This window comes from Stenella coeruleoalba (genome assembly GCF_951394435.1).
Source record: "Stenella coeruleoalba genome assembly, chromosome: 7".
Lineage (NCBI taxonomy): Eukaryota > Metazoa > Chordata > Mammalia > Artiodactyla > Delphinidae > Stenella > Stenella coeruleoalba.
Window position 1 is genome coordinate 27226922 of NC_137153.1, and position 27508 is coordinate 27254429.

Here is a 27508-nt window from a genome sequence, read left to right on the forward strand (position 1 = left end):
CTAATAAAAGCTCCAGGGATAAGAAATTAAGTAGAACACAATCTATTAAGTTATAATAAGTTACAGAGTTCTGAGGAAATTCAAATGTGGGCAGTTACCCAACGAATATTATCATTTTGCTGCCTATTAGTTTTATAGATAAGCTATGTGCTAAGACATAACAGCTTTTTAGCTGACAATTTTCTTCTTACCCTGAATTAAGAAAAAAAATTTTTTAAGTTATACAACATTCTTAGCCTAAATTAAATGGAAGATACACTGTGTATTTTTTATTGTGGTAAGATATACATAACAAAAAGTTTAGCATTTTAGCCACTTTTAAGTGTACAGTTCTGGACATTAACATTCACATTGTTGTGCAAACATCACCACCCTCCATCTCAAAACTTTTTCATCTTCTCAAACTGAAACTTTGTCTCCATTAAAGCACTTACAGGCCATTCCTCCCTTCCCCCGGCTCTTGGCGACCCTCTAAATTACATTTTTAATAAGAAGAAAAAAGTAATCTCTTCTCCACCTGACGAATCTTCTTCAGGCCACACCCCATCAGCCAATTGCAAACCTGCTGCAGACCTTTACAACACTCCACTTTTAGAGCTTCTCATTCAGAGCAGACTGTGATTTAAAGGTATGAAATGCTAAATATATAATAAATTACATATATTTTAATATTCAAAAAGTTAAGCAAACAAAATTTCATTCTTCTAAAAGGAGCATGGATATGTAATCAGAAGTAGAAACTATGTCCCTGATGTAAAATAGTTATGATTCCAAAGAATCCTAGGGATCTATTGTCCATAAATTACAAGGGGCCACATGGTGCCCAAGTTCCTGTTGGAGCAGGAACTCAACACATCCCTCAACAAGTCCTCCACAGAGAGACTCTCCATTACATTGTTTTTTTAACATGTTCAGGGTCTTTCAGAAATTTCATTTTATCAGAGGGCACAGAGAAAATGAATTTGCTTTATTTAAAAATGCTGAGGCAATATAAACTATTGTGTTTGTTATAAAACAAAAATAAAATCAGTTGTATGTGACTTATTTATTCCTTAGACTTCACACTATTTAAAGGACTTCACACTATTTAAAGGAATAATGGGAAGACATTTTCAATATTTCGCTACATTATAAAATTGTTTTACTTATTTCATAAATTAGCCATGGACGGTGTATTCTGGAATGTCACATGTGGCTTACATTCAGTGGAAACATTTTCAGGTAACTGAGGAGGCTCTGTTTCTATACTTGATCTGACAGATGGGCAGCAACATGCAGTAACCGGCATAATTCATACTCCGACAGACTGCTTTTCAATAAAGCACATACCCAGATGCTCTCCTCTCGTCGATATTGCTTCCAGTTCCTCCCGCCATCGCTGAACATCAGGAGGTAGCTGGTCACCCAGTCGGAGCTCCCGTATCCTCCCTGGGTGGCCACAGCTGTGACCTCCATTCTTTCTCCAAGGTCAATCTGCAGCCACTGGTATTTATTTGACACAAGGGGAGACCAGCCACCAGCCCCTTTTTGTGGGAATAAAAATAAGAAAACCGGTAAGGACAGAGAAATCTTTGAAATCTATATTAACCTGTAAGAATGGGATCATAAATAAGATTTATGAAAATCATAGTTTCAAATTCTGCATTATATAATGCTTCATAATTATACAGACACACTCTCTCACACATACACACAAACACAAAATAAAAACACAGGTTAAATGTAAATGGATGAAGCCTATATTAATTGTTTTGTTTCTTAGTTCATAACCCCTGACTCTCTGGTATTGGGGTGTCCGGCTAAGTGAAATTGCTTAATGGAATAGGTGGACAACTAAACACCGTGCCATTACATCCGTGCTTGGAACTAGGGTCTTTATTGGCTTCAATGCATGACTTGCCCTTTGTTGGACATAAAGGAAAATCAAGCTAGAATAACTTAATTCTGGATTCCCAGCATGAGGAGGTACAATGTTGAATGTTGGGATAACAGAGATGGCTATGTCATAGCCCTACACTCAAGGTGCTGACAGACTCATAGGAGAAGCAGACATTTCACAGAACGATTTGAAATGTAATATGGGAGGGGTGGAGGTGAAAGTGCTTTCTGTGTAGGGAGGGAGAGTTCTAAAAAGGCAGCAAGGAGGGTGAAAGAGAACCCAGAGGAAGTGAATAAGGAGGAGTTTCTCAGGTATTCAAGACAATAGGTGCAGAGTGGAAATTACTGTGCTTTGTTTTCTCCAGTGCCTGTGAGAAACCGAAGAATTAGGGATACCTGTGAATGTATTATTGATATATTTTGTTCTTCTAGTTTAACAGAAACATGGGTTTTGAATTTGGATTTAGATGTCATATTAAATTTTCTGAATTTAAATTATTATGCAATATAAAAATTGGGAAATAGGTTTGAAATGCATTCTGGAACTGATATTTTGCTAATTATCCGTGTCTAGAAAACACAGTGTCATGTAAACAGTCCCTAACACAAAAAAGCTAGCTTTAAAAAAATTATTCCCCAGGCTTCCCTGGTGGCACAGTGGTTAAGAGTCCGCCTGCCGATGCAGGGGACGCGGGTTCGTGCCCCGGTCCGGGAAGATCCCACATGCCGCGGAGCGGCTGGGCCCGTGAGCCATGGCCGCTGAGCCTGCGCGTCCGGAGCCTGTGCTCCGCAGTGGGAGAGGCCACGACAGTGAGAGGCCCGCGTACCACAAAAAAAAAAAAAAAAAAAAAAAAATTATTCCCCATTGTCCTGACATCTATTTTGAGGCTCTCATAATAAGGTCTGACACTTTAGACAACATTTATTATCTTTTTATTCGGGGCTATTATTAACATCCATGTCCTGATAACAAAAGCTGTTATGACCAAGTACGTGTCAGGCGGCGTGTGACATGGCTACAAGACAGCTCAAAGGAAAATGGAAGTGGAGCACTTACATCAGGGTGTGGAGGTGAAACTCGCAAGTGGGCACATCTGTTGCTTCACTATGTCCTCCACTAACTGCACTACATGTATAATCCTTAGCAAAATTTAAAGCGTACAAATTCTTTAAAACTCAAATTCTTTCTAAGATTTCCTCATTTCCTGCAATCTTTATTCCAAAATTTCCTCTCAACCACAAGCACAATGTCTTTTCCTTTGATCCACATCTTAAATACGCCACAACTCTGGTGGTTCTGTACTGTATTTTTAAACTTTTTATTTTGAAATAATTTCAGATTTACAAACGAGTTGCAAAGATGTGATAGGGAATTCCTGTCTAATTTTTACTCAGTGTGTCCTAATGTTAATATCTTACATCACCATGGTATTTTTTATCAAAACTAAGCTATTAACACTGGTACAATGGTAACAAAACGACAAACTATTTTGATGTCTCCAGTTTTTCCCCTAACTCCCTTTTTCTGTTCCAGGATCCCACATTGCATTTAGTCACCTTGTCTCCTTAGTGTCTTCCAACCTGTGATAATTTTCAGTCTTTCTTTGTCTTTAATAACAAGATTGATCACCACCCAACACCTCCCTGCTACTTCTACTGATTTGTGCAAAGGTCCCATCTAATGTTTGATGAATGATAAGTCCTTCTGGGTTCTAGCTGAGGGTTAACTAATAGTCCCAAGTAACATTACTCTGCAACTGCCTGTAATTTTATAATAATTGCCAAAAGAAGTCAGAAATTAGGTGTTGGCATTTAGCTGATCATTTTAACTTAAAGGTTCTACATTTGAAGTTTTATATGAATCAGTTTCAATCTCTGAGAAACTGCTAAATGTCCTGTATTCTTAGTATCAAAGTTGTAAAGAATGTACTGAAGATACTTTTTCTTTTTGCATTTCACAATCTTTCTCTGTCACCTTTAATTTCTCTTGAAGCAGGAAGTAGCATTAACACGGGTACCACAGGTACAGAAATGCAAGAGTGAAAAGCATCAGCATGCTTCCAGCATGTTGCCCTGGGACCAGCCTCTCCCACAGATGCAGCCACATCTCTGTCAACCACTCTTCAACATCTGCAGGTAATCAACCTTGAACATTTCATATTCCTTACCGGTGGTGAGAAGGTGCTACCGGTATGCAAATTAAGCTATCTGATTAAGTAGGTACCCTGATAAAGTAATGAAACTGCAGAATTCCCTGTGCTGCAAAGCAATTCATTTCAGCTGGATAACACAGCCATGGCGTAATCCCCAGACCCCTGTAGGGTGATGATGTGAGTTACTGTGCATTCGCCCATGCACACAGTCCACTGGGGTAGATGCCCTTTTTTCTAATGACGGGAAAAAGTGGGAAATGCACAAATATAACCTGAGGACTGTTAGGGAGCACCAAACAATTTTACTGAGGGGTAAGGGAGATCACTGTTCTGTAATGGACAACAAAACAAAATACACTGAAACAACATTAAAGTGGGTAAGCTTGAGCACAGCCACCCCACCAGCTGGCAGCTGCAGAGCAGTGGTTCTGAAACTGATCAGCCTGCATTATTAAATGTTGCAAATCTTCAGTAAACTCCCCCTGGGAACCAATACCCCCTGAAACAGAGCCCAGGAATTTGCAATTACTGTTTTGGAGTCACCAGTGCTGAACCCACAAGAAAAGCACTTACCCTCCCACCCAGCTCTTCCCCTGACCGCATCACAGACTGTCTTTTTCCATTGTCACCCTCCTGTCTCCTGCCTCAGCCCCTTAGTTGAATAAAGTGTCACAATTTATACAAAGGAGAACATGTCCAGAGGGTCTGACTTGCACAGAACAAGGTTCCACAGCTTGGGACACTGAACACAAAACATCCCTCCCAGCAAAGTGTGATAGGTATGCTTTAGGGCTGCAATGAGAATTCAAGAAGCTGTGTTAGAGCATCTGGCACAATACTTTCTCTCCCAAACACGATCACAAGACGGGAGACAGTCATGGTGAAAGAGGGATGACATCCAGAGCGTGGGGCATTGCAGTCTTTTCATTACTGAATGGCCCGTTACCTGCCACTTTATACTAGATAAAGGAGAGAAAATGAGGAAAGCCAAAACTTGTCACAAGCATGTGATGTGTTCAGGACCCTCCCAGATGCTCTAAGTGCTACTTCACAACTCCTCCATGCACCAGGCAAGTGGGACAGGTGTTACAATCTCTGCTTTGCAGACAAGCAAAAAACAATCATTTTAGGTTCGTGTGAGGGTATTTTATTAAAGCTTAGCTCCCTTTTCATTCTCTACCCCTTCTAAGAACATATCCCTGTGATTTGTCAGTTATTCAGTATTGTTTGCTTATCAATAGCCAGACTGTCTTTTATACTGATATACTGGCAGATATCTTGGAAGGTTTCTGTCTCTAGTTATCCCTGTGTGATTGTTTCCCCCACCTTTGGTTGGCTCAGACACAGGCAGTGACTTGTGTCTCTGGGGAGAGGAAAGGCTGAACAGGAAACTCTCAGCTAGGGCCCTAATTATTCTGGTCACTGATCAAGATGAAAATGACCCCTACTCCTGGTGGCCACGGGGCATGCACTGTCATAATGAGTATCAGCTTTGTGCAGAGGGGGAAATTACCCAGAGGTGGAAATTACCCAGAGGTGAAAAGGAGAATAGCTCATGCCTTCTTCAAGTTGGAACAAGGTCCAGGGCAGAAAGATACCTAAGGGAGCAGAGTCAAGTGGGATAATTTGACGTGAACAGATTCACCTATCTCCAGGGCATCTAAATGTCAAACAAGTAAATGGCTAAATTGAAATGGTAACCAAGGGAAGTTTCCCTCCAAGATCTTCATTACATTGTCTCAAATGGGAGCTCATCAAGCTCTGTGTATTTCTTTCTTCACTTAAATGCATCTTAATTCACAGAAAACTCATTCCAGATTCCAGGCAGGGCTGGGTGAGTGGGGACAGGGTGAGATTAGCAGGAGTGACAGATGTTCCCAGGAAAAAGGGGCCATAGGGCGGCAGGGCCTGGGGATGCTCCCTGACCATCCCACTCAGAGATCTCTGGGATGTATATATTGATGTTTTTGTCACAACCCTGCCTACATTGCTGAGGGAAATTTAAGCATTTGCTCCAGCTCTGATTTCTTAAGGAGAAATTCCAACTATCTACATATACCATTTCTGGCTATCAGGATGTAAAAAATGCAGAAATCCTCCCTCTGGACCTGTCTAGGTAACCTCTGATTCCCTTTCTGCTGTGCAGTCTGCTAGCAGCCTGAGCAGGACAGAACAGGTAGTTTTCCAAAAACTGCATCCATAATGAAAAAATCACACACAGCTGCCTAATTGTAAAACAGATTCCTGTACTAAATGCAGACATACCCTATAGTGGTTTTGTAAACAGACAATTAAAAATTAAATAAAAAATAAGTGTATACTTGTTAATTTGTGATTCAAATTAAATGCCAGTAATATTAAAGGAAAAAAACACCGTGTGACTGTTCACATGTGACTCCCTTAAGTTCTATGTGCAGTGTCCCCAGTGACCACTTTCAATGCCCTTGGCATTTAACATTCATGGCTGCAGCTCTTTCTGCATAAAATAAACAAAAATCCATTGCTACTGTGTGTTTTGTTTTGCTTCTCTCATAGACACTCCTGACCAAGTTTTAAAGAAACACACAGTAGAGAGGCATTCGGATCTGAGTTGATCTCAGGCTTTGCAGTTCTTATTTGTTTGAAGTTCTGTATTGACAAGACTATAAGATGATTTTGCTAATTTCTCACCTTAGAAATAAAATAAGAATTGCCCGGCAAGCCTATAAATCATCCAGACATGTACTAAATACCTCATTCATGACTGAATAAAATGTATGACCAAGTTTATTTGTGCATCTCCCGTGAAATCTTCATGTTTATGAGAGATGCGGCTCTGAGATCTTGTCTAATTCTATAAAAGCATCATTGTGCATCTTTCAGAGGCCCCCTGAGTTACTCAGAACAGATATGATTCCAGATCATCCTTGAGGCCACTCAGAATAGCTGCATCTCCCTCTGATATGTAGAGAACAGTGAGGAATCCAGGATGCCCAGAAGGGCAGGAGGCCAGGCACTCTGTTCCAAAGCCCCCACCACTTCCCAGGGACACACCGTTACTCTTCTTAAAGCAACGGCTCCTTTTTCTTTTTAATTAAATTCAGTGTAGGATCATGTCAGGAAATGCAAGGGTGAGATGCTCAAATAAAACCATGAGTACTGAATTATCTATCCATATTTGACTGCTCACTTAGCCAGAAGCCTTTGGAAGAAAAGTCCATTGATCGTAAAACTTACATTTTCTTTAGGGATGTTATGTAGCTGAATTCATTACAATTTGTAAGCACACTGTGAAAGCCTTGGATAAAAAGAGATAGGTACAGACGAGCTGCTATACAAAATAGAGTAGTAAAATGAGAATGCAAAAAGGATGAGGTCTAAGCATCACAAAATATAAATACTACTGACAAAGGTACATTTTTTGGGGGGGTAGGCATTCATCCCCAGCAAAGTATGGCATTATTTTGTGTCGGAGAAAAGCCTGCTCCACTGGATTTCCTTGGAGGATAACCCTGGAAATAATCTAGACTCCGACAATTCCCTTCTCATAAATCTTATTGATGACCATTTGCTGGCAATCAATAGGGAAGGAAGATATCAAAACAAACCAAAAAATGGATGATAAGCAAGAAGAAAGGTAGCAGATGAATACTAGCTGATACGATGAACCTGCTCCTTTCTTCAATTTCATTAAACTCAGTATAATTAACTTTTGAGCTATAAGAAGGAATATGAACTAAAAATGAAAATAATTCTGTCTGTGAAAGAATCAGGGTAGATTGACAAGAAGACAGTTGCAGACTCACCGTCTCTGCGATTAAGACTCGCAAAGCCAGGGCCGTGGCTGCTGGACAGCTCTGAGGAGCTGCTGAAGGAAGCCCGGGGCAAGGCAGACGCCAGAGGAGCATCACAGCTATCTGGGGGGAAACACCACGTTTGGGTTAATACACTGATTAAAGTTTTCCTGTCTTCTCTTCCTCTCTTCTTCCTTCCCTTTCACTTTCCTTTCCTTCCTATTTCCCTGCCACCCTCCCTTCTTTTCTTCCTTAATTTCCTTTCTTTTTAGTTAACAGGCTAGGAAAATGCTAGAGCCTGTGGCAAACATCAGTCTTGATCAGAGGTGTGTTAGTAAATGTTTAACAACAGGCTTTTAAGGAAAATTAAAAACCCTGATTGGTAGCATTTGCCACTTTCTATGGTGTAAATACTCGTACCATGGCCAATTCAAAGCTATCAACGTGATGTCACTGACCATGAAGTCGGAAAAAGAATGCACACATCACATCATTATATAGTATTTTCACCACGCAGACACAAGGTATGTAAATAACCTCAAGAGCTCTGATAACAGCAAGATGACATAAAATAAAGTAGGAAGTGGTGAGTTTTCAGAATGTATTACTTTTGTTTTAATATGATTTAATTAATTATGTTTATATAGTTTAATTTTTAATAATGATTGTATTTTCCTGCAAAATTCATGAGAAGTTAATGATTGGCTCTTGCTAGCTGCTAAAAATTGGTTCCAGCACATCACTCCTAAATGGGAAAATATTAAAAGTATTTCCTTGAAACTCAGAAAGAACACTTTCACAGGCACCACTGTTTCTATTGAACATTGCACTGAAAGTCCTATCAGTATGTAAGAGAAAATTTTAAAACTAAAAGCACAAAATAGGGGGAAAAAAACCCAACTGTTATCGTTTCCAGATGATATGATTATGGAGGTAGAAATTCTGAAAGTCACTGGCTAGCTTAACAATTCATTATACAAAAGCTGATAGTATTTCTAAACTTATCCATAGTTAGAAATTAAATTAAATAGAATAGCAAATACTAACAAAACATATAAAGTATCTAAGAATGAATCTTACAGAATTTGCAGGACATTTATGGAGATTATTATAAAAATTGTATTGAAAGACATTAAAGAAAAACTACATAAATTCAGACTACAATGACTGCAAATAGGAAGACTACTTTTAAGGTACTGGTTTTCCCTAGCTTGATCTAAAGATTCATTAGAAGTTCAATCAAAGCTCAGGAGGGTTTTTCACAGATCTTGAAGCAGTGAACCACAGAGCTCAGGGGTTCTTAACATGTGGTACAAATATGATATAGGGGGTCCGTTGAGATGAATAGAACAAATTACATCTTTATTTTCACTAACCTCTAGCTAAAATTTAGCATATTCTTCAGTCAAAAATGTAGACAAACCAGACTATATTCACCAGTGCCCCTGCATTTGTTACCAACATAAGTTACAGATATTTTAATAGCAATCGTTTTAATTTTAATAGCAATAGCACAGATATCTAGAAATATTGTTTATGGTCCCCTTTACTTCAAAATAACAGTATTTATTAAAGTCACCACTAGATCTTGTTTTTTAATGTGCTAATAACTAAGAAGACATTATGTTACAATTTCTAGTACATGGATATCAGCATTTCAATATAACTATTTACTTTGTAACCCTATGTATACATTTTATGCATTTACAAGCATTGCTGTGAGAAGGGGTCAGGTTTCAGCAAAGCGCCCGAAGGGTCCGTGGCACAAAGAAAAGCAAACAAGCACCCGTGGTGTGTGCACTGCTAGTACAAAGCTGTTGAGACATTCCTGGGACATTATTAGCCATTCAGAAAATTCCAGAAGATTGGGATCATCCACAATCCACAGTCAGCTGTGCTAACTCGAATGTTAACGTGACAATTTCTCAGGGGTGACAGCCTGTTGAGCAGACCAGGCCTGCATCATTCCCTCTTTAGGTAAAGGGGTCCCAGGGATCTAACTAACCTGCTCAAAGTCACAGAGCTGGTTGAGGGTAAGTGAAGATTATCTCCATCAACTGTTTAGCTTGGGAAGCCTGCTCCTTTCCCAGCCTCCCCCACCCCCCCAGCACAGCTTCCTTTCTGAGTCTCCCCAGACGCTCCCCACTCAGTCCCCTCTGCTCACATCTTTCTCATCTCACCATAGTGGGGTCTCTCCTTTCTGGGTTGGAAACAGTGAGGACCAAGTGTAGATCCTGGAGGCAGACAGGGTGTGGGCATGGCATTTACCAAGCTGCCTACTCTTGGGAAGTCATTGGCCCTCCCTAAGCCTCAGTTACCTCATCTGTACAATGAGGATGTCACACAACTGAATCACACAACTGGACAAAGGGGAATCACACAATTCATAGGGTTTCTATGAGGATTTAAAGTGTTTGCTTTTATTATTTTCAGTATGGTAAGACAAGTCATCACATAAGCTTCTTCAAAATATTCTATAAGGACGTTTTCCCTATAGAGAGATATAGAAGGCAGCATTCAACGTTCCAAGCCATATTCTCATTTTTTATTCTTTCCTCAAAAGAAGGCATATGAATCTTAGTCTTGAAAAAAAGAAAGAGTAAGATGTACTTGCTCTTATGAAGTCATCTTTGCCTTTGAGAAACAATTTTAAAAGTGATCATTTTCTTTACAACCCTAATTGGTTGTTCCAACTCACTTCCACACAGTCAAATTTGAGAATGCACGTGATCAAAAAATGTGACCATGTCCAATAAGGTACTTGGAAAAGAGCGGCTCTGTGTTTGGACAGTGTTTTCTGTACATTCACTGTGTTTTTAACTAAATTACATTCAAGTAAGGTGAAGTCTCAGATGCCCCCCCAAAATCTCCTTAACCGTTGTTTTCAATCTGAAATGTCTATATTTTATACTACGATTTCTGGAGCCAAAATTGTTAAGACACAATTTAATTTTCTTTTTCTGGAATCATTAAAAAATATTTGATTTCCACTGAATATTATTCTTATCAAAAGTCTGATAGACACTATTTCTATCCAAAAAGAAAGACGAATCCTGAAATGCTTCAAAGCTACAACAATTATTCATAAATAATTGTTTTTAACAAACGAGATGGCAAAACAACTGAAAAGTACAGCTATTTACCACTTAGGGGGAAAATGAGGTGAGTACAAGTAATAACCTTATAAGAATTAACAAATGAAAATAGACAGATAATATTACAGTTAAATAGGCTAAAGCAAGTTTATTTCTCTTCATAATAACACTCACATTAATAAGAAATTATCCTATGAAATAATCTCAGTTTTGAAATGCGCTCATTCCTTCAAAAGTTCAAATGTACTCAGAAGCTCAAATGTACTCAGAAGCTCAGAAAAGCTTAGGAACTCTAAAGGGAAACTGATGATCCATTGTAATGTGTCTTATAGAAAATACAAACACACCATAATGATTTTTTTTTAACATCTTTATTGGGGTATAATTGCTTTACAATGGTGTGTTAGTTTCTGCTTTATAACAAAATGAATCAGTTATACATATACATATGTTCCCATATGTCTTCCCTCTTGCTTCTCCCTCCCTCCCACCCTCCCTATCCCACCCCTCCAGGCTGTCACAAAGCACCGAGCCAATATCCCTGTGCCATGCGGCTGCTTCCCACTAGCTATCTACCTTACTACGTTTGTTAGTGTGTATATGTCCATGACTCTCTCTCGCCCTGTCACAGCTCACCCTTTCCCCTCCCCATAACCTCAAGTCCGTTCTCTAGTAGGTCTGCGTCTTTATTCCTGCCTTACCCCTAGGCTCTTCATGACATTTTTTTTTTCTTAAATTCCATATATATGTGTTAGCATACAGTATTTGTCTTTTTCTTTCTGACCACCATAATGATTTATGTATGATTCAGATCAGAGTGCTCAGAACATCCTTGTGTGCATGCTTCTATAATAAATTCTTATGTATTAAATAATCAAACATTGTCTCAGCAGCTGTACCTATTGTAACATCATTTTAATCAATAGCCTATTGTTTGTCCTGCCAACAGAACAGCTTTATACTGAAATTATTAAACAATATTTCAGCTTCTGTTTTTAAAAATTATATATTTTTTTTCTCCAGGTAAAATCTTAGAAATTTGGAACTTCCCATAGCTGGGGAAAACATAGTTGCCTTAATCCTCTCAATCTAAATGACACTATCTGAGTGTTTTCCAAACCCTTGACCTCCTCCTAAAACTACTTAAATCTGCCCCCTCCATAAATAAAAAACAGTCCCAGACAAACCTCTTTGGATTACTACAGCTCATGGGTGATGCGTGCTCTTAGTTTCTTCAGAACGTTCAAATCCAGTTTATACACAACTGTATATAAATGGCATCTTTCCAATATGCATTATGGTCTAAACTAGGCTAAAAATTCCTCAGCAAAGGAAATGCCACTTAACTGAATTCATTGATGAGCTCTAGTAGTTTTCTGGTAGCATCTTTAGAATTTTCTATGTCTAATATCATATCATCTGCAAACAGTGACAGTTTTACTTCTTTCTTTTCCAATTTAGATTCCTTTTCTTTTTCTTCTCTGTTTGCCATAGCTAGGACTTCCAAAACTATGTTGAATAAAAGTGGTGAGAGTGGACATCCTTGTCTTGCTCCTGATCTTAGAGGACATGCTTTTAGATTTTCACTGTTGAGTATGATGTTAGCTGTAGGTTAGTTGTATATGGCCTATATTATTTTGAAATATGTTCCCTCTATGCCCCTTTCTGAAGAGTCTTTAATCATAAATAGGTGTTGAATTTTGTCAAAAGCTTTTTCTGCATCTGTTGAGATGATCATATGGTTTTTATTCTTTAACTTGTTGATGTGGTGAACCACAGCCATTGATTTGCAGATACTGAAAAACTCTTGCACCCCTAGGATAAATCCCACTTGATCATAGTGTATGATCCTTTTAATGTATTGTTGGATTTGGATTGCTAGTATTTTGTTGAGGACAGATGAATGGATAAAGAAGATGTGGTATATATATACAATGGGATATTACTCAGCCATTAAAAAGAATGAAATAATGCCATTTGCAGCAACATGGATGGACCTGGAGATTATCATACTAAGTGAAATAAGTCAGACAGAGAAAGACAAATATCTATTAAAAAAATTGAAACAATAATTCAAATAATTCTTTTAATAATATAATAATAACCTTCCAAAACAGAAGGCACAAAGTCCAGAGGGCTTCCCTGGTGAATTCTGCCAAACATTTAAGGAAGAAATCATGCCATGTCTCCATAATCCCTTTTAGAAGATAGAAGCAGAGGAATACTTTTTAACTTATTCTATGAGGCTAATATTAGCATAATACCAAAACCAATCACAGATATTACAAGAAAAGAAACCTACAGACCAATATTTCTCATGAACACAGATGCAAAATCCTCAACAAAATATTAGCAATCAAATCCAACAATGTATGAGAATTACAGGGAAATCCCTGGCAGTCCAGTGGTTAGGACTCCATGCTTCCACTGCAGGGGGCCCGGATTCAATCCCTGGTGAGGGAACTAGTATCCCACAAGCCACACGGTGTGGCCAAAAAAAAATAAAGTAAAATAAAATAAAATTTTTAACAAATAGATTTGAAATAAATAGAAGAAGAATTACATACTGAAACAAGTGGAATTTGTTCCAGGTATTCAGGGCTGGTTCAACATTCAAAAATCAGTTTATGTAATCCATCACATCCACAAGCTAACAAAGAAAAATCACATGGTACTATCAATAGATGAAGAAAAGCATCTGACAAAATCCAACACCCATCCATGGTAAAAACTCTTGGTAAACTAGGAATAGAGTTGAACTTTCTCAAATTGATAAAGAATATCTACCAAAAACTTACAGCTAACACCACACTTAATGGTGAGAAACTTGAAACTTTCCCCACTAAGGTCAAGACTAGGCAAAGATTTTCCCTCTCACCACTCCTTTTCCACATCCTACTAGAAGTCTTAGTTAATGCAATTAGACAAGAAAAGGAAATAGAAGGGATACAGATTAGGAAAGAAATGTCTTTGTTATGGATGACAAGATCATCTATACAAAAACTCCTGGAACTAATAAGTGGTTACAGCAAGGTCACAGGATACAAGGTTAAAATACAAAAGTCAATTGTTTTTTTATATACCAGCAATGATCAAGTGGAATTAGGACTCTGAAACACTATGCTATTTACATTAGCACCTAAAAAAATATAAAATACTTAGGTATAAATCTAACAAAATATGCATGAGATCTATATGAGGAAAAATACAAAACTCTGAGGAATTAATCGAGGAAGAACTAAATAAATGGAGAGATACTCCGTGTTCATGGACAATACTCAATATTGTCAAGATTTCAGTTGTTCCCAATTTGATCTATAGATTCAAGGCAATCTCAATCAAAATTCAGGCAAGTTATTTTGTGGATATCAACAAACTGATTCTAAAGTTTATGTGGTGAAGCAAAAGACCCAGAATAACCAAAACAATATTGAAGAAGAACAGAGTGGTAGGAATGACACTACCTGATTTCAAGACTTACCATAAAGGTACAGTAATTAAGACAGTGTATTGGCAAAAGAACTGACAAATAGATCAGTGAAACAGAACAGAGAGCCCTGAAGTAGACCTACACAAATATAATCAATTGACCTTTGACAAAGTAGTGAAGGCAATACAATAGAGCAAAGATAGTCTTTTCAATAAATGGTAATGGAACAAATGGACTTCCATAAGCAAAAACATGAATCTAGACACAGACTTTTCACCCTTCACAAAAATTAATTCAAAATGGTTCACAGATCTAACTGTAAAGCACAAAACTATAAAACTCCTTGAAGATAACATAGGAGAAAATCTAGATGAACTTGTGTTCTGCAAAAACTTTGTAGATACAAAGCCACGATCCATGAAGAAAAGAATTGATAAGATGGACTTTATTAAAATTAAAAATGTCTGCCCTGCAAAAGGCAGTCAAGAGAATGAAAACACAAGCCATAGGATGGGAGAAAATATTTGTAAAATACTCATCGGACAAATGACTTTTATCCAAAATATGCAAAGAACTCAAACTTACCAATAAGAAAACAAACAACTCCAATTAAAATATGGTCCAAAGCTGACTTTAACAGACAATTCACCAAAGAAGATATACACATGAGAAAGAAGTATATGAAAAGATGCTCCACATCATATGTCTTCAGAGAAATGCACATTAAAACAACAATGAGATACCACTACACTCCTATGAAAATGGTCAAAATCTGGAACACTAATGACACCAAATGCTGGCGAGGGTGGAGAGCAACAGGAACTCTCATTGCTGGTGGGAATGCAAAATGGTGCAGCCTTTTTGGAAGACTGGCCGGTTCTTACAAAACTAAACATATTCCTACATGCAATCCAAAATCTGTGCCTTGGTATTTACCCAAAGAGATTGAAAACTTATGTCTACACAAAAACATGCACAAAAAAGTTTATAGCAGCTTTAGTCATTAAACTCCAACGCTTGGAAGCAACCAAGACATCCTTTAGTAGGGAATGGATAAACAAACTGTGGTACATCCATATAGTGGAACATTAGTAATAAAAAGAAATGATCCATCAAGCCACGAAAAGACACAGAAGAAACTTAAATGCATATTACTAAGTGAAAGAAGCCAGTCTTAAAAGGCTACATACCATATGATTCTAGCTATATGATATTCTAGATAAAATTGTGAAGCCAGTAAAATTATCAGTGGTTGCCAGTGTTTAGATGGGAGAGAGGCATGAATAAGAGGAACACAAGGGATTTTAAGAGCAGTGAAACTATTCTGTATAATAATATAATGCTGGATACATGTCATTATACATTTGTCCAAACCCACAGAATGTACAACACCAAGAGTGAACCATAAACTATGGACTTGGGGTGACTATCATGTGTCAGCGCAGGTTCATCAATTGTAAAATAAAAAAAGTTATAAACACCACTCTGGAGAAGGATGCTGGTAATGGAGGAGGCTAAGCATGTGTGAGGGAAGGGGGTATATGGGAAATCTCTGTACTTTCTGCTCAATTTTACATAAACCTAAAACTGCTCAAAAAATAAAGCTTATTTTTTAAAAAGGGCAGGGGGGCTTTCTCTTTATCAACTACCCTGAGTATTCACTTAAAAATAAATGCTATGATTTAAATAACTTACTGAGAAAGAAGAGAAACTTTCAGGTTTCTTCTCCCCCAGTTATACATCCAGGAGCCCATTTATAAAACTTAGTTCTATCCTTTCATGGTTTTAAAATTGTGCAAGGATGTGGGACTCTACCAGCCTTCAGAGGAATCAGATATCTGGAGGGAGAATGGTTGTAGTTTTTCATGGATTGTCCTCCTTCAGCACCCTAAGCAGACAAGGATTTAGACCTGTTTTAAAGGTCAATTTTAATTAGCCCAATTATTATTCCCTCATGACTGCTGAAAAATTATATTCAGCAAAAGGAACAGATTCCCAGTGATGGGAGTGTTTCTAAAATTATAACTTGTACCAGTTTAATGAATCATACTGCTTCTCATATAGGAACAGCACTGTTTTTTTTTTTAAAGAACCACTATTTATCTTTATTTCTTCAGCTTCTATCACAGTGCCTGGCACATGGTAAGCATTTGATAAATGTTTCCTGAATTAAATTGATCACAAGTCCAAGAGCAACTTTCTTAAATCTCCATATCTAAGTTATATTTCAACCCTGAAATATATTGAGCTTAAAACATTGAAACAGCCAAGTTTCATCCTAACAGAAAAATCATGCGGTCTAATTTCCAGGCTGGGTGTGGGGTAGGTATGTGATAGTGGGACCCAGGAAAATATAGATAGAGAAGAGGGGTTCTCACTAATAGGAAGGGACTGCCAATGAAGTATTCATTTCAGAAGGCATTCTCATTCCTGCTTAAACAGGGCATGTCAGTAAAATTCAGCAATCCAACACACTCAGATATTTTTCAAAAATAATTCACAAATGGAAAGATTAGAACATGTCTGTGTTAGAAGTAACATCTCTAGATTTATCAAGATTGTATAATTTTGTGCAATGAAATTCAGGGGAGAAATAGACACAGCAGTTTTTCAGACACTGATACCCAAGGGGCACTTCCCCATCCCTGCCCCTGAAATTCTGATTTAGTGAGAGGATTTATTTGTGTACTTAAGGAAGACACATTCTGTTCTTCAGAGAAGGAAATGTACAACACTCGGGACAGGAGCTGAGAGATCTCTGCAGTGGATGAAAATCTCAAGTGTGCCAAGAGAGACCCTCAACGTGGCCACGAGGAGTATGCACTAAATTGCAGCCCTGGTATCTGTATTATGTTCTGTGGTTATTAAACCAGAATTGGAGAGTTGGGCAGTGTAAAAGACATACTTTCAAACATCTGAAGCCCTACCACGCTAGTGCCCAGAAAGATGCACTTGGGAAACTCAGCTGTTGACTCATATTAGTATTGATATTACTTTAAATATTTAGTTCAAAAAGATTTTCACTATCCATAGCTCATTAACTGGAAAACTTCCTTGCTTGTATATAAATCTGAAATATCCATCTAAGGGGCAAAATCTAATATTCCACACAACTTACTCAAATTGTTGAAACAGTCACAGAGCAATGAAATATGCAGTTTTGGGGTGATGTCAGTATCATGATAGTGTGAATCCTTCCTTTTTTTCTCTCTCTCCTTTGATTTACAACTATTAGGACATCCATAACCAGAAAAAAAAAAAAAAAAAAGCATCTATCCACAGCATACACCGACATCCAAGAGATCCATCCACCTGTGCATCCAAAGTGGGTGGACTGGACCATGGAGTAGGTAGCAGAGATTGAGGGAAGTGGCTGCAGAGCTGGTGGCAGGAGTCTGTGACAGCATAGAAGGCGGCTGCTGTTCTGGCAGCAAGCCAGCACAACCTTTCTAGCAGAGGAGGTGGAGGATGAAGGCAGTGACTGGAAGTCTGTCCAGCCACATGTGTTACAGCTGGTGGGACCAGTTTCTCTCTCTGAGGAGATACTGCAGTGAATGGGCAGAGGGAAAGGAAAGGTAAGTAGATAGACAAAGAGAACTGAAGTAAAATGTCTCCTGCTGTCTGCCCTTGGAGGCAAGGGGACCAACCACCCAAGGACCCCTGGGACTCCGCCCCCATCCCAACTTGAGGATACCTCTCCCAGGCCATGGACACCCACAAAGCCCCAAGTGCTAAGTACATGCACCTCCCCCCGCCCCGTGCCCACATTCTGCCACCACGCGTTGTTTCTTTGTTGTTGTTTTTGTTTTGTTTTGTCTTAACTGTGTGGGTTCCCAATCTTAGAAGCCGCTAGTTAACGCTGGTAAGAGAAACCAAAAACTTGTGCCATAGCGCCACCTTCTGTAAAGGAAGGCTCCTAACTACCAACCTGTTGCGTTCTTAGGATCAAAGTAAACAAAGTCTTACCTAAATAAAAATGGTGTTCCATTTTTTATTTAGGGAATCATGGTAATACGGTATGGCAAAAAAAAAAAAAAAAAAAAAACAGACAATTTTCCAGCAACTAAACCCAAAGGTATGGAATATTGTGATCTAACTGATAAAGAGTTTTAAACAGCTGTTATGAAGAAATTCAATAGAAAACTCATAAAGACAATGCAATGATATTAGGAATGAAAATAACAAGCAGAAGGAATACTTTATCAAAGAGATTAAAATTCTAAAAAAGAATCAGAGATTTCTGGAGCTGAAGAACTCAATAAATGAGATAAAGAATGCATTACAGATGCACTTGAAATAGAGAAGATCAGGTAGAAGAGAGAATTAGCAAGCTCAAGGACAGAAATATAGAAATAATTCAGGTGGAAGAAGAGAGTGAACTAAGAGTTTTAAAAAGTGAAGCCTATGAGAAATATCTGATTCTATTGGAAAGGTAAACGTAAGAATAATGGGCATCCCAGAAGGAGAAGAGAGTGGGAAGGGGACAGAGTTTATTTAAAGAAATAATAGCTGAGAAATTCCCAAACCTGGGGATGGGATGAATATACAGATCCACGAAGCTAACAGAATATCTTGTTATCTCATCACAAAAAGAGCTCTAAAACACATTTTAATGAAGCTGTCAAAATTCAATTATAAAGAAGCAATTTTAAAGGCAGCCGGGGGTTGGGGGGAAAGACAGCAACCTACAAAGGTACCCCCATTAGGCTACAGTAGATTTCTCGCAGAAAATTTTCAGGTCAGGAGACAGATAGTGGAATGACATATTCAAAATATTGAAAGATAAAAATTTCCATCTAAGAATACTCTATGTGGCAGTTATCCTTCAGATATAAAGGAGAATTAAAACCTTTCCCAGACAAACTAAAGCTGAGGGAGTTTACCACCACTAGACTTGCCTTATGAGAAATGTTTAAAGGAGCTCTTCAAGCTGAAACAAAAAGACAAAAGTACACAAAACTCTGATTAAGATGATAAATACTCATAATTAGAATACTGTAAATCTTTTTTAGAACAGTATATTAAATTCTTAACTATAATATAATGGTTAAAGGAAAAGAGCGTTAAAAATAGCTATAGATACTACAACTTGGTAATGAAATCACAGCATAGAGATAATTTCTAACATTAAAAATATGAAAGGGGAAGAGTAAGTAAGCAGATGAAACCTTTATAGGTGAATGAAGATAACCTGGCAACAGCAGGAAAGGGGCTATTTTACCTGTAAGATGTTTTATGTAAACTTCATGGTAACAACAAGCAAAAATCTAGAGCAGAAACATAAACACAAAAAAGGGGAGAGTGAGCAAATCACCATGGAAAACCACCAACTTATAAAGGCAAACAGAAAGAGAAGAAAAAAGGAACAACAGAGAGACAAAATAAGCAGAAGGCAAAAGATAAAATGGCACTAGTAAATTCTTACATATCAATAATCACCCCTAAATGTAAACAGATTGAACTCACTGATCAAAAGGCACATAGTGGGTGGATGGCTGAAAAAAAGGTCCAGCTCTATGCTCTCTACAGAAGACTCATTTCAGCTCTACAGGCACATAGGCTCAAAGTGAAAGGATGGAAGATGATATTCCAAGCAAATAGAAATGAAAAGAAGGTGGATATAGCCATCCTTGTATCAGACAAAACACACTTCAAGCCAAAAAAGGTAAGAAGAGACAAAGAAGGTCAGTAAAGGGGTCACTACATGAAGAAGATATAACAATAATAAATATGTACGTTCCCAAAACCTGATCACTGAAATATATAAGTATGTAATAATAGATATTAAGGAACAAATAGACAACAATGCAGTAATTGTAGGAACTTCAACACCCCACTATCAGCAATGGATAGATTGTCTTGACAGAAAATCAACAAAGAAACATTGGACTTGAACCACACCTTAGAACAAATAGATTTAATAGACACATATAGAATATTCCATCCAACAGTAGCAGAACACACATTCTTCTCAAGTGCACATAGAACATTCAGGCTGGATCATATGATAGGTCACAAAACAAATCTTAGCAAACTTAAGAAGACTGAAATCATATCAGCTATCTTCTGTGACCACAATTGGCATGAAACTAGAAGTCCACAACAAGAGGGAGATGAGAAGATCTACAAACATGTGGAAAGTAAACACACGCCTAAACAACGGTTGTGTCAAAGAAGAAATCAAAAAGGAAATAAAAAATATCTCAAAACAAATGAAAATGAAAACACAACATATCAAATATCATGGCATGCAGCAAAAGCAGATCTGAGTGGAAAGTTTATAGTAATAAACACATTAAGATGTTAGAAAAATCTCAAGTAAACAACCTAACTTTATACCTCAAGGAACTAGAAAAAGAAGAAAAAATTAAGCCCAAAGTTAGCAGAACTAAGGAAACAGTAAGTATCAGAATGCAAATAAATGAAATAGAAACCAGAAAAACAATAGAAAGGATCAAGGAAACTACAAAATGTTTCTTCAAAAAGATAAACAACATTGACAAACCTTTAGTTAGACTAAGGAAAAAAAAGAAGAGGCAAATAAATAAAATTAGAAATGAAAAGAGAAGACATTACAACTGATACTACAGAAATACATAGAATCATAAGACACTACTATGAACAATTACATGCCAATACAACCTAAATTAAATGGATACATTTCTAGAAACACAAAACTACCATGACTGAATCAGGAAGAAATAGAAAGTAGGAACGGACCAATAATGAGTAAAGACACTGTATCAGTAATTTAAAAATTCCCAACACAGAAAACTCCAGGACCAGATAACTCCCCTGCATAATTCTGTCAAACATTTAAAGAAGTAATATCAATCCTCCTCAAACTCTTCCAAAATATTGAGGGGGAGAAAACACTTCCAAACTTGTTCTATGAGGCTAGCATTACCTTGATAGCAAAGCCAGATAAGCATACCACAAGAAAAGAAAACTATAGACCAATATCCCTGATGAACATAGGTGCAAAAATTCTCAACAAAATATTAGCAAACCAAATTCAAGAACACATTAATAGAAATATATACGATGACCAAGCGGAATTTATTCCTAGGATGAAAGGATGGGTCAACATATGCAAATCAATAAATCCAACACATCACATCAATAAAATAAAAAATAAAAACCAAATGATTTTTTCAATAGAGAAAGAAAAAGCATTTGACATAAAACAACATCCTTTCATAATAAAAACCCTTAACAGACTGGGTATAGAAGGAACATACTTCAACATAAAGGCCATGTATAACAAACACAAGGGTAACATTATACCTGATGGAGAGAAATGGAAAGTGTTTCTTCTGAGACCAGGAACAAGGCAAGGGTGCCCAGTCTCACTACTCTTATTCAATATAGTACTGGAAGTCCTAGCTAGAGCAATTATGCAAGACAAAGAAATAAAATATATCCAAATCAGAAATGAAGAAGTAAAACTGTCATTATTTGCTGACGATATGATTGAACATATAGGGAATCCCAAAGAATCAGCCAAAAAACTATCGAAATTAACCAACGATTTCAGTAAATTGGCAGGATACAAAGTCAACATACAGAACTCAATTTGATTCCTCTACACTAATAATAAAGCATCTGAGAAAGAAATAAAGAAAACCATCCCTTTCACAATAGAATCAAAAACAATAAAATACTTAGGAATAAATTTAACCAAGGAAGTGAAAGATCTGTACAATTAGAACTGCAAAACTGCTGAAAGAAATCAAGGACACAAACAAATGGAAAGACACAAACAAAATCAAAGAAATTGAAGACACAAACCAATGTTCAAGCATCCAAAGAGTTAATATTGTTAAAATATCAATAGTTCTAAAGCCATCAACAAATTGAACATAGTCCTCACCAAAATACCAAAGGCATTCTTCACAGAAATAGAAGAAACAATCCTAAAATGTGTGTGGAACCACAAAAGACCTCAAACAGCCAAAGCAATCTTGAGAGAAAAGAGCAAAGCCAGAGATAACCACACTTCTGGATTTCAAGCTATACCACAAAGCCATAGTAGAAAAACAGTATTGTACTTGGGGGAAAAAAAGACATATTGACTAACGGAACAGAATAGAGAGCCCAGAATTAAACCCTGGCATATACGGTCAACTAGTATTCAACAAGGAAGCCAAGAATACCCGGTGGAGAAAGGACAGCCTCTTCAATAAATGGTGCTGGAAAAATTGGAGAAACATGCAGAACAATGAAAGTAGATCCCTATCTCACACCACTCACAATAATTAACTCAAAATGGGTCAAAGACTTAAACATAAGACCTGATGCCATAAAAATCCTAAAAGAAAATGTTAGGGAGAAGTTTATTGATATTGGTCTTAGCAATAATTTGGTGGGCATGATGCCAAAATAGCAAACAATAAAGGAAAATAATCAAAACATGGGACTACATCAAACTCAAGAGCTTCTGCACATCAAAAGAATAAATTAATTAACAAAATGAAAAGACACCATACAGAATGGGAGAAAATTTTTGCAAACCATTTATCGAATAAGTGATTAATATCCAAAATATATAAGGAACTCAGTCAACTCAATAACAAAAAACAAACAATCTGGTTAAAAGATGGGAAGAAGGAGTAAATAGTCATTTCTCAGAAAAGGACATCGAAATGGCCAAGAGACACATGAAAAGATGCTCAACATCACTAATCATTAGGGGACTGCAAATCAAAATCACAGTGAAACATTACCTCACACCTGTTAGAATGGCTATCATCAAGAAGACAAGGACCAACAGATGCTGGTGAGGATGTGGTGAAAAAGGAACCCTTACACACTATTGGTGGGAATGTAAATTAGTCTAACAACTATAGAAAGCAAGATGGAAGTTCCTCAAAAAATTAAAAGCAGATCTATCATATACTCCAGGAATTCCACTTCTGTGTATACATCCAAAGAAAATGAAAATAGGATTTTGACAAGATATATGCACTCCCATGTTTATCACGGCATTACTCACAATAGCCAAGATATGGAAACAACCCAAAAGACCATCAGTGGACGAATGGGTAAAAAAATATGTGGTATACATACACCGTGGAATGTTATTCAGCCATGAGAAAGGAAGAGATCCTCCCATTTGCTACAACATTATGCTAAGAGAATAAGTCAGATAGAGAAAGACAAGTACTGTATGATGTCACTTACATGTGAAAACTAAAAGTTAAACCTGTGAAAAACAGAATAAAATGGTGGTTACTAGGGGATGGGGACAGGGACAAGAGAGATGGTCTTTAAGGGTACAAACTTGTAAGAACTGGTAAATAAGCCATGAAGATCTAACGAACAGTATAATAAATAGACAGTAATACTGTACTATAATTATATAACGTGATCATGTGTATTATAATTATATAATGTGATATTACTTCAGCAATCACATTAACAATATATAAATGTATCAAAGTAACAATATTGTATACCTTAAATATATGCAATGTTACAAGTCAAATTTATTCAATAAAAAAGTGTGCAATTTTATATTTTTCTGTTCATACATTGTTCACATGAATTACCAAAATACTGTAATTGCCAAGTCACATAATTTCCTTCTACAAATGTTGCTTCTATATAAGTTGCTTCATGGGGCAAGGACCTAATAAATATTTTTTGAGTGAATAATTTATTTTGAAACTTTAGAGATTTTTTTTATCCTTCAATTTTCTCCACTGAAAATTGGAGACAAAATTATGTATTTCTCTCTGTATTATATGATTGTAGAAGAGTTAAAAACTGCTGCACAAATTTTTTAAAAACCTGTGGTGAACATGAAGGGGTTAGACGTTCCTTTACATTTACAGGAATGCTTCTTCTAAAAGTCCATGTGACTTTAAAAACTTACAAAATTTAACAAAAATATAACACCTATACTATAATAATTGATCCATAAATACTATAACAATTGTTGAAATTTTAGGACAAGATTTAAGTTACACAAGAATTTTTTACACTATGTTTGGTAATTTGGGCATTTTTATTGGAAAAAATTTTAAATAAAATAACTAACATAATCCAAAGCTAAAGATTCATTGCATTGTAGTAGAATGAGAAAACAAAATACACATCATTGCAAAGAAATATGTATTTGGTGCTTTAAATAATCAACTGGGAGTTTCAAAAAGCTTGTCTGACTATGGATAAAACTCCATTCATACGCTGTCTTGCAACTTGGAAATACTTTCATTTTGTCCATCCATCTCTCCCCCTCTCCCCCTCTACCCCTCTCCCCCTCTCCTTCTTCCTTGTCTTCCTACTTTCCTCTCTTCCTTCTTTTTTCCAAGAGATTCAACAGGGAACAGTTGTCAAAAAGATGTTCATAGCTGAAGGCAGCAAGTACAATCAATCCATTCAAAGCACAAGTACCTGTTAATGATCCCTCCATAAAATACTGCTTTTCTCATTTTCCCAGAGGGGAAAAAAAACAAGACAGTAATTTCTTTGCAGAATTCCAAGAATATACACAAAATATATAGGGGAAAAAAGAAAATTTTATATTTTGGAATTTGGATGCAAATGATACCTAAAGTCTTAATACAATTAATTCCTGGTAAATATTTTCAGGTTTAATCCACTGAGGTACACAATTATAATATAGCATTGCTGTTTAATGTAATGTTTACCTAAAAATTATTTAATTATTAATAGCAACAGCTCACTGAAAACTTGGGTCTCTGCCCAAAAAGTTTCCATAAAACAATCATTATGTTTAATTGTTCATGTTTATCCAAAATACAGGCCACTGCCGTTACAAGAGTAGAAAACCCAATCATTTTAGGAAGTGTGTGTGTGTGTGCGTGTATGCACATGCATGCGCATGCACACACATTTAACAAGTAAATACAAAATTAGATTACTGTTGAATAAAGCAGTGCATTCTCAGGTATCTCATTAGATACATATATAAAGATAAAATAACTATTTGGACTTGAAAACAAAGACTATTACAAGAGACAAAGAAGGAAACTACATAATGATCAAAGGATCAATCCAAGAAGAAGATATAAAAATTGTAAATATTTATGCACGCAACATAGGAGCACCTCAATACATAAGGCAAATACTAACAGCCATAAAAGAGGTAATCAACAGTAACACAATCATAGTATGGGACTTTAACACCTCACTTTCAGCAATGGACAGATCATGCAAAATGAAAATAAATAAGGAAACACAAGCTTTAAGTGATACACTAAACAAGATGGACTTAACTGATAGTTATAGGACATTCCATCCAAAAACAACACAATACACTTTCTTCTCAAGTGCTCATGGAACATTCTCCAGGATAGATCATATCTTGGGTCACAAATCAAGCCTTGGTAAATTTAGAGAAAATTGAAATCATATCAAGTATCTTTTCTGACCACAACACTATGAGACTAGATATTAATTACAGGAAAAAAATCTGTAAAAAATACAAACACATGGAGGCTAAACAATACACTACTTAATAACCAAGAGATCACTAAAGAAAGCAAAGAGGAAATCAAATAATACCTAGAAACAAATGACAATGAAAACACAATCACCCAAAACCTATGGGATGCAGCAAAAGCAGTCCTAGAGGGAAGTTTATAGCAATACAATGTTACCTCAAGAAACAAGAAACACCTCAAATAAAAAACCTAACCTTACACCTAAAGCAACTATAGAAAGAAGAACAAAAAAAAACCCAGTTAGCAGAACGAAAGAAATCATAAAGATCAGATCAGAAATAAATGAAAAAGAAATGAATGAAACAATAGCAAAGATCAATAAAACTAAAAGCTGGTTCTTTGAGAAGATAAGCAAAATTGATAAACCATTAGCCAGACTCAACAAAAAAAAAAGGGAGATGACTCAAATCAATAGAATTAGAAATGAAAAAGGAGAAGTAACAACTGACACTGCAGAAATACAAAGGATCATGAGAGATTACTGCAAGCAACTCTATGCCAATAAAATGGACAACCTGGAAGAAACGGACAAATTCTTAGAAAAGCACCACCTTCTAAGACTGAACCAAGAAGAAATAGAAAATATAAACAAACAAAACACAAGCAGGGAAATTGAAACTGTGATTAAAAATCTTCCAACATAGGGCTTCCCTGGTGGCACAGTGGTTGAGAGTCCACCTGCCGATGCAGGGGACACGGGTTCATTCCCCGGTCTGGGAAGATCCTACATGCCGCGGAGCGGCTGGGCCCGTGAGCCATGGCCACTGAGCCTGCGCATCCGGAACCTGTGCTCTGCAACGGGAGAGGCCACAACAGTGAGAGGCCCGCGTACCTTAAAAAAAAAATCTTCCAACAAACAAAAGCCCAGGACCAGATAGTGTCACAGGCGAATTCTATCAAACATTTAGAGAAGAGCTAACACCTATCCTTCTCAAACTCTTCCAAAATATAGCAGAGGGAGGAACATTCCCAAACTCATTCTACGAGGCCACCATCATCCTGACGCCAAAACCAGACAAAGATGTCACAAAGAAAGAAAACTACAGGCCAATATCACTGATGAACATAGATGAAAAAATCCTCAATAAAATACTAGCAAACAGAATCCAACAGCACATTAAAAGGATCATAAATCACGATCAAGTGGGGTTTATCCCAGGAATGAAAGGATTCTTCAATATGCGCAAATCAAACAATTGATACACCATATTAACAAACTGAAGGATAAAAACAATATGATCATCTCAATAGATGCAGAAAAAGCTTTCAACAAAATTTAACACCCATTTATGATAAAAAACCCTCCAGAAGTAGGCATAGAGGGAACCTACCTCAACATAATAAAGGCCACATATGACAAACCCACAGCCAACATCTCCCTCAATGATGAAAACCTGAAACTATTCCCTCTTAGATCAGGAACAAGACAAGGGTGCCCACTCTCACCACTATTATTCAACATAGATTTGGAAGTTATAGCCACAGCAATCAGAGAAGAAAAAGAAATAAAAGGAATCCAAATCGGAAAAGAAGAAGTAAAGCTGTCACTGTTTGCAGGTAACATGATACTACACATAGAGAATCCTAAAGATGCTACCAGAAAACTACTAGAGCTAATCAATGAATTTGGTAAAGTAGCACGATACAAAATTAATGCACAGAAATCTCTTGCATTTCTATACACTAATGATGAAAAATCTGAAAGAGA

The 27508-nt window shown here is 36.9% G+C and overlaps 1 protein-coding gene across 1 annotated transcript in view; it reads right to left on the bottom strand.

Moving 5' to 3' along the window:
• Window positions 1-27508, bottom strand: part of LOC307188676 (contactin-associated protein-like 3) — a 188053-nt gene that overhangs the window by 141094 nt on the left and 19451 nt on the right. Inside the window, exons 2-3 of the mRNA XM_079926128.1 lie at window positions 7817-7927; window positions 1330-1523 (exon numbers count right to left, since the gene is read on the bottom strand). Coding sequence (XP_079782254.1) covers window positions 1330-1523; window positions 7817-7927 — 305 coding nt within the window. The remainder of the gene's footprint in view (window positions 1-1329; window positions 1524-7816; window positions 7928-27508) is intronic.